This window comes from Centruroides vittatus, unplaced genomic scaffold (genome assembly GCF_030686945.1).
Source record: "Centruroides vittatus isolate TY-2023 unplaced genomic scaffold, ASM3068694v2 contig_882, whole genome shotgun sequence".
NCBI lineage: Eukaryota > Metazoa > Arthropoda > Arachnida > Scorpiones > Buthidae > Centruroides > Centruroides vittatus.
This window is the reverse complement of record NW_027122574.1, coordinates 3,569,741-3,578,572: the sequence shown is the minus strand read 5'-3', so window position 1 is coordinate 3,578,572 and position 8,832 is coordinate 3,569,741. Positions and strand designations below refer to the sequence as shown.

Below are 8,832 nucleotides of genomic sequence, written 5' to 3'. Positions count from 1 at the left end.
ACTTCTCAAACAAGCCGGCAACGACAATCTGAATTACAAAAAAAATGATAATCTTTATTGCCTAGAAAATCGATTTTACTCTGGTGACGACCACTTATTTACATAAACAATTAATTTCAACGTTAGTGGCAAAAAAGCCATTTCCAAGGAAGTGTACCATAAAGTACGTGTTTGTTCTAATTCAAAGAATTGAGGCACTCGAAACTGGAAAAATTATATATTAATTTTTACAGGTGTTCCACTCCGACAAAAATAATTTCCAAATTTTACAGTTTTTTTGCCCACATTGCACGTGCCCTCTGACCACTCTGGTCTTTTTTTGATTCTTTCGGCGAGAGATACCGAACATGACGAAACAAATTTTCTACGTTGTCCATGTAATCAGAAAAAGATACGTTATTTGAAATTCCAACCACCATTTTCATTCGTACTGGTATAAAAGCAAAACCTTGGCGAATCCTACGATTTTAAAGCGGAGATCATTCGCGTTAGATACTAAGGGATATATTTAAAAGATGAAATTGAATGAATCGTGAATACGAAATGAAACTATCTTTTACATCCTAAACTTTTAAATAGTGTAGCGACATTAAAATGGGGCCTCCCACTCGTTGTAAGTGGAGGGGTCGTCATTCTCCAGAAAGTCCTGCAAGATCTCTTCGGTCACCTGCCAGCTTCCTCCTCCACTCTCCATTCCTGTAACATTAAGCACAAATCCACTGTTGTTAATTATTAAACGGAAAATAAACACATCAATTGAATAAACTATAAACTTTGGCGGATGTAAAACCGTTCCATGTGTTGGCCACGTGGCCTAATATTACTAATGTTCTAGTAATTGCGATGATGTGAAAAGAATGACAAGTCCACAGTCACAAACACCCAAAAAAGGACTGTCCTGTTTGCCTGACATTGATTGTTACTAGAATTATATCGACCGATTTGTGACAATGTCGCGGCCAAACCTGCAAACCAAAAGATTACGTGCATTAGATAGACTAAAAGCGTATTATTTCTGTTCCGGACTTATTATCATTCGACAACAAGGACAAATAAGTCTGGAACAGAAATAATATGCTTTTAATGTACAGATGAACTGTCTATATTCACAAACCCCTATATGAAATCACAGCCCACCAAAGCCAGCAACACACTAGGTGATTTTTCACCCCAGAGACATACAATCGACATCTCTACATGGTAACCGTACACGATATAGCACTGTTAGCAATATTTTTTAAAAGATAGTTGCTGGTTGACAGGATGTAATGTTTAATTACATTAATTCAGTCATATGAACCAATTTACTATAATATAACCACACTATCCTCCATCTTTATTTTTGTGTTATAACGAGAGCTGTACTTGCACGATAAATCTAAGACCTGGAACTTTAATCCATTTTGTCGAGACGTTTACCAGAAAATCCGGGACAGATCACTGCCATCAAATTAATTTACCGTAAAAATGGCTAGTGTGTAGTATAATCCGTGGCTATTCCATGTTGTGGAAAGTAGAGAGGGCCGGTAAATTCGAAGTTTTTCGAATTGGTACGTAAAGTTCCTGGAAAAACAATCGATGCCAAGACTCACACTCACGCAGCTAAAAATACCAATTTACAGCCTCCCAACAACTAGATCTAAATACCATAAGATAGATATCGAACCTCATTTTCTCCTCCGCAAAAATTCAAATCGTTAATAACCTATTGCAAATTCTAATTGTGACAAGATCAAGTTTTTTAATTAAAAAAAAAATGTCCCACCTCGAATCAAGTCTGGATCATCTTCGTTTTCCGATTCCTCGTCCGAATCCGGCGTCACCTGACCTGTAATTTACCATTATTATTTAGTTGAGGTGTCAGAGAAAGGATAAAGGAAATTTCGGGTAGCGACTCACCCACAAAGTCGAATCTGTCGGGTCTCAGGTGATACTGGCAATAACTCATCTTGGAAACTATCAGATTGGGATGATCCAGATTCAGAACGTCCGGATCCGACGACGTCTCTGTAACCACACATTTTTACACCTTTAATTAATAAAATAGATTGCTCCAGAAATTTTCTTTTTGATTTTATTATTAACGTTTTACATTACAAATATGTTTGAAAACATGTAGAAGTAGGGACGGAGCGGCATAGACTTCCGCTATCCCAACATTCGAGTTACCTCCCGGTAATCCGAAACTGACTTCCAATTACCTTCCTCATTTAGTTAAAATGATATATTCTCGGACTGATGATTGTTTCGTTCGATACTTATGACATACGGAAAGTAGCTTTTGATATTGTATCTGAAAGCTATTCACAATACATGTTAGAATATTTCTTCCAAAAAGTAGAAGACTAAAGTTTTGTCAACATAAATTACCTAGTCTTCTGTTTGTTAAGTTATGGCAATGCAACACTTGAGCATGCTTTCCGGGAGGTCTTTTAAGGAAAACTGGCTCCTATTTGGGCATCGCAGACGTGGAGAAAACCCGGAAGACTCCCCGTGGCCAGTCCGTCCGAGCGAGGTGCGAACCCACGGCCAAACTCCCAGCGTTCGGGTTACAAAGACTGCTCGGCCTCTTTAGTCTTCTACTTTTTAAGGCACACGAACGTGATCGAACCAATAATTCTAATAAAGTAAATTGTTTAGGTGGACCCTACACTAAAGCCACTTCAAAATCATTGGTTATTGCCAAGTCAACCGGAAAATCACAATTTGACTTATTTTGGAACGTTAGAGTCGGACTCGATCCGAGAGATCGGCAAGAACACTGGGTTTAGAGAAAAAGCCAACAAATTTCGTCCATTTTATCGGAAATTCGGAAGCAATTTTATGCCGAGTGGCGATCGATTTTACGTAGTCTCCGCGTAAGACATTTTTCTGCCAAATTCACCAAATATTTACTAAAGAATAGGATGGATAACACACACAAGCCATAGTAAAATTTAATCTGCTCTTTCCACTACCTGTCAGCATTCTCTAGCCCCAATTAAATTCTAATCGGCATTTCCACACACCAGTTATAGCCCATGTGGCAAACCGTTTTTATTTGATTCCTTTTGCTAAAAAATAACTAACATTACTGTTTTCCTGCATTGGCACAGATTCCCAGAGTATCCCAAATTAAATTTTTTTAATTTATATAAATTTTTGTTCAGGTAAAATAAACTTATATACTCAACTTTCCCAACTAGAATGTTAAACTAAGTAAACAGAAAAATTCAAATCACCCATCCAAAATATCTGCGGGGATAATGGAAATCGTATTCTTACCTCCGACGACGACGGTTAACGTTTGGTGGTCGCTTCTGGCCAGAATGCTGTCGTAACAGGCCTGCACCGTGATGTTGGTCACCAGAATGCATCCGCTGACGTCCAACAATTTCAGATCGGGACACAAAACGGCCAGAGTCACGAAACCTGTAAGTAAACGACAGTTAACCCTTTTTAAATCGGGAGTCGCAGAGAATAATTAACAAACTTTTTCCGTCGACGCGTACGATCCTCTTTGCAAATTTTTGTGTAGTTAGTAACGAAAACATTGCATAGAACTGGAAGAGCATCATAAACAGAAAAGGGTGACACAATGCAAATCTTGGCTCGATTTGAATCTTAACCGTTAAAGAACCCGGACGAGAAGGAATTTTATCAAAGCACAAATTGTTATGTTTATCCGAATTAAAGCAGAGGTTGTTTCACTAGAAAGACATCTATAGTATCAGTTGGTTCCCAATACTGCAACCAAATGGTAAATTCTTGTAGGCTATATAATCAAATCTCTTATCATTTACATCCGTAAATGGTTGACAACAAATCTTACGGTAAATCATCTGTCGAAAGGTGTATTTTCCGGCGTATAAGATTACGGTTATGACTTTTACGGTTAAAATATAGAGTTTGGGATATACTCGCCCTATAAGACGACACCTGACTTTTGAAAAGATTTTCCCGGGTTAAAAAGTTGTCTTATATGCCAGAAAATACAGTACGTTGGTGACACGCCATCTTATGGGTAGTCGAAGCCAACTCTTGTAATATAGTACGTTCACAAAAGTACTTCGTTCTAAAATGTTCACTTTTCGGGAATGGAAAGCCGAACGTTTTAGAATGAAGGCTACGTGAATGCCCAAGTGCTGTTCTGTATGTCATCACGTCAAGCATTTCATATGCACATTTAAGTAAAACTGGAACCAGTTTGTGCAAAACAAAGCAGAGTTTTTGTAATGGTCGAGTAAGTGCTCGAGCTGTAACCATCTTTTTACCGAGCATCCGTTATCGAAAATCCATGTTAATTCTTCTCTTTCTATATATTGTTCTGCAACAAATATACCGGCATAAAGATCGGTAATAATGGATAAAATGGATAAGCTTAAAGAAATGGCTGGTCTCTCTTCTGTAAATTAAATTTGGTAAATATGAACATTTGGTTCTCTTTTGTAACATGCCAGTTAAAAATCACATCCTTTAGCTGCTCATTCATCTTTGAGCAGCTAAAGGATGCCCAGAGAGCCTGTGGTTGGTGAAATCGGCGTACTGCTTCGGCAACCACGATCTGCATGTTTTCTCTGGTTTGGTTGAATTTTGTTGAAATAATCTGGCAATTCGGAATATTTAGCTGGAATCTTTCTTTCAAGTTCCACTGTGTTTCCAACAAAGTTCTTGCAAATATCCTTCCCCAGGATTTCACAACATTAAATACCGTATTTTACGGACTATAAGACGCACCTTAATTTTTAAGCAATTTTTTTAAAAAAAATACCTATAAGACGCTACGGAGTATAAGACGCACCTGAATTTTGGAGGAAATTTTTCAAAGAAAAAAGTGTGTCTTATAGTCCGTAAAATACGGTAATTGCTTGTTGTAGCATGGCTTTTTTTTGTGGCATCGTCACAATATCAGAATTGCAATTTTTAATCATTTATTTAATTTAAAATATATGCTCTCCACCTCAAATTAGTAGTGTCTTTCCCCTGTACATCATACTTTTCCTGTCAGCAATAGAATCGTGCCAGTCATCTATCTAAATTTAATGCCTTTTGGGTGAAAATTTTTCAATTGGAACAACATACTTCCAGTATAGTTAATTGGGGGTCTCTTGCCCCTATGCCTTCCAAAACCGGTCTTGACTTTCATCTATCTAGCTCCATTCTCAAGATTAAGGAAGGAAGGACGGACGGACGGACGGACAGACAGACAATAGTGAGAATTTATAAGTCTACAATTTTTTCAAATTGCAGCCCAATCACACAATGTGGGATCTTTAGTAATTTTTAAAACACTTAATGTATATCTTGGCAGATAAGACAATAGTCGAATCATAAAAAAAAGGCCCCTAAAATCCGCGGTCGTCTTATAGGCCAGATACAAAAAAATTAGATTGAAATTTATATAAATTAAAACCATTATAGTAAAATGGACAAACCGTATTTACTAATAGAGAGTAGAGTATGTCCACAAAATAGAATAGGCCAGGTCATTACTCGAATGCCCGAATCAGTGCGAACGATTGCAAGGCAGTGCCACCAGATGCAAGAAAATAAAATTTGACGTCCTTTCAAAAAATTACGAATAGGAAATAATTTCGTATACGCTATAGTGTTATTATCCAGTGACGATCGTTGCTCTAAACGAAATTCACAGGCCATTGATAGTTTGGGGGTCGTCTTATAGGACAGATATATGCTAAAACTATAAAACTTCGACGAAAATTTATACCTCGTCTTATCCGCCAAGATGTACGGTACATAACCAGTTGAAGCCGACTCAATTTCTTTTGCATTTAGGTATGCAGCACTTTTTAGTCATTAACAAAAATATCTTTTAGGCTTAAACCAATGTGATTAGGTTTACAATGTACTAAGTTCAAAAAATAAAATGAAGTTTGGAGTAACAATAACAATCAGAAATAGATAAAGTTACACAAAATATCGAACAAAATAATTAATATATAATCGAAAATGAGGGCACAAGCAAAAGCACACTACTACGTAGTCGACACGTATTCTGAAAATTGCTTCACGAAAATGCTTCGCCGAACCGTGCCCTCCAAGCAAATCCATTAAAATTCTGTTGGAGGGCTTGTTATAGCTGGCTTTGATATTAGTGAGCTTTGCCATTCACTACTGCTAACAAGGAGAAATAAAATTTTTAGACCAATATTAGATATAAATCAACTATTAAATAAAATACGTACGGACGTAAGTCCACATTTCGTACGTTAACATTCGACTCACCTGTATCGCCGAGATTGGGACAGCCCCTACAGTGAAGCGTTTCGAGTTGCCCCTGTCTAGCTATTGCCGACACACCTTCGTTTGTTATCTAAAGAGAATTTTAAAAACGTTCGTAAAACTGCAAAAAGAATCACTTATTTATTTACTTATTTAAATATAAATTTACCTTATCTAAATAACTAATATACAAGGTTTTCAAATAATTGCAATTGGAAAGTGCAGACAGCGATGCGTCGGTAATCCCGTGATAACATTCGGAAAGATTTAGAAATCTGAAAATTTAAAACTTATGAAATTTTTTTATTTTATGCGATCATTCCCGAAACTTTTTAAACACAACTTGTATATAAACTTTATATAGTACTTGTAATTAAGAAGTAATTTGGCAATAGTCCTATAATTGGTCCCAAAACTTATGGAAAATGGAGAAATGTTCTTAACTGAAGACAAAATTTTTTTGTAATTGTATATTGGAAGTAATGTTATGCAAATTGACTTAAACTTGTCCAATGTGCTGTTTTCGATTTATTTTGTGACAAATTTTCACAATGTGTGTGAATTAAATTTCCTTTAAGCCAGGAAAAAGACTACAAAAACTTATGAAATGTTAAAGATGGCTTTTGGGAAACACACTAAGGGTCATAAACAAACTGTTGAGCAATTTCCTGATTTAAAGGAGGCAGAACATCAGTAGTTGACAATAGGGTTTTGGTCAACCAATATCAAGTCCAACACCAGAAATCATTGAAAAAGTTTGTTGAATTATCTGCAAGAACCATTCATGAAGTCAATGTGATAGTGGGTATCGGTTGTAGAACTATCACAGAATTCTACCCGACAAATTGAACAAATGGTAGACTGCAGCAAAATTTAGAGCCAGGTTCCTTATTGCTAACCAGAAGCAACAATGATTTGATATTTGCTCCGATGTCAAACAGCAGGTTGTAAATGACATCAGTTTTCATTCTAGCATTATTACGGGCAATGACTGCAGAGTCTGTCAATGAGCAAAACTTAAGACACATCTTGATGACATGGAATGACAATGATGCCACAGAATACTTCCACAAACTGCAAGGCTCTTAGAGATTGCATCCACCTGGAGCTTGAAAGTGATGTTTTGATCAAAGACAATTAATTCTCAAATCATTAACAGAAATTATGTATTATAAAAGAGAGTTTTGTCTCAAAAATTGTCGAAACTAATATATCAAATACTGTAGTAGAGATAACAGAGACTTATCACACTGCTACTGGTAACATCAAAATGACACTTCATTACAAACTGATCTGTTCAAGACTTATTTCCACCCACATTGCAAGTACTATGAGAATTACATTATACTGTATGTACTTCATAGTACTGTGCAGTGTGAGTGAAATAAATCTTGAACAGGTCAGTTTGTAAAGTGGTATTTATATATATATATATATACATTTTATAATTTTTACAACTGTTTTTTAAAATTACTTTAAGTATGTTTTAAATTGTAGATTGTAATTAATGTCAATTTCTCTGCAAATTTGTTCTACAACATTGCAATCACTTCTCTGTTAGTATACATTCTGAGTCAAAGCTTGAGAGATATAGATGTATGTGTATGTATATTTATTGTCCTCAAGATTATTTAATATAGTTTCAAGAAGGTTATATACCATTGATCTATGATGAACACCACAATGTCAGACAGACTTTTATCTTATAGCAACAGGAGAATAAATATAGGAAAATATACAACATTCAAAGCTTTTCAAGATAATGGATAAAATAGAAATCAGACAGAAAGATTTTTGATCTTTTTTAGGGATAGCAATAATGGTAGATGATTACCACTGATCAAGGATAGAGCCAGATTGAAAGATACAGCTAAAAAACAAGATAAAACAGCAAAAACAATGGGTAAAACATTAAAATAAAAAATAGCTATAATAAAATTGGGGATGTTGGAAGATGAAGATGAAGATAACTTCAGAATGCAAAAAAGAGAATGAAACACTAACAGAATTTGAATTAGATTGTTTTAAGGTCTTAAAATTTGAATTAGGAATATATGTTATTTAAAAAATTATCTTTAAACTAGGTTGTCATAAAAAATTGGTTGGCTGGAGATTTTTATTTTGAAAATTTGGGAATAACGCTCCAGAAAATTTTTGGATCCTGAGCATATTTACCAACAGTGGAGCTAAAATAGTCTGATTACCTGAATTTGCATTCATGCTAAAATTTTTTATGCAGTTGTGAATTTAAAGATACCTTTTGTTACCAAAGACTTTCCACAAATACCTTTGTTTATCCATATTATTACAAAGTTTTTTAAAGAGTGGAGAAAACCATTTACTTGAAGAAATATCAAGTTTTTTTTTAAAAGGAAAGAATCTACTAATAGACTGACGAAATACATTATATGTAACTTTAAACTTTTGATTTAACAAAGCATTCCGGTTATCAAGAAAAGACCAACCTAAAGAACATAAAGATGAAGGAAGATTCCAATTAACATTAAGCCAAAGATAAACTGAAATATGCAAATGTTTGCAAGATGAAAAAGGAATTGAATGTAAATCAACAATACAGCTGTATGATCAGAAGAGAAACCAGAACAGGAA

At 35.2% G+C, this 8,832-nt stretch overlaps 1 protein-coding gene across 1 annotated transcript in view; it reads right to left on the bottom strand.

Annotated features, from left to right (window-relative positions):
* Window positions 1–33: 33 nt before the first annotated feature.
* LOC136983511 (putative RNA-binding protein EEED8.10) overlaps window positions 34–8,832 on the bottom strand; it is a 43,468-nt gene continuing 34,669 nt past the window's right edge. Inside the window, exons 16-21 of the mRNA XM_067280269.1 lie at window positions 6,392–6,497; window positions 6,226–6,313; window positions 3,265–3,411; window positions 1,900–2,007; window positions 1,766–1,828; window positions 34–696 (exon numbers count right to left, since the gene is read on the bottom strand). Of these exons, the coding sequence (XP_067136370.1) occupies window positions 590–696; window positions 1,766–1,828; window positions 1,900–2,007; window positions 3,265–3,411; window positions 6,226–6,313; window positions 6,392–6,497 (619 nt within the window). The 3' untranslated portion in view covers window positions 34–589. The remainder of the gene's footprint in view (window positions 697–1,765; window positions 1,829–1,899; window positions 2,008–3,264; window positions 3,412–6,225; window positions 6,314–6,391; window positions 6,498–8,832) is intronic.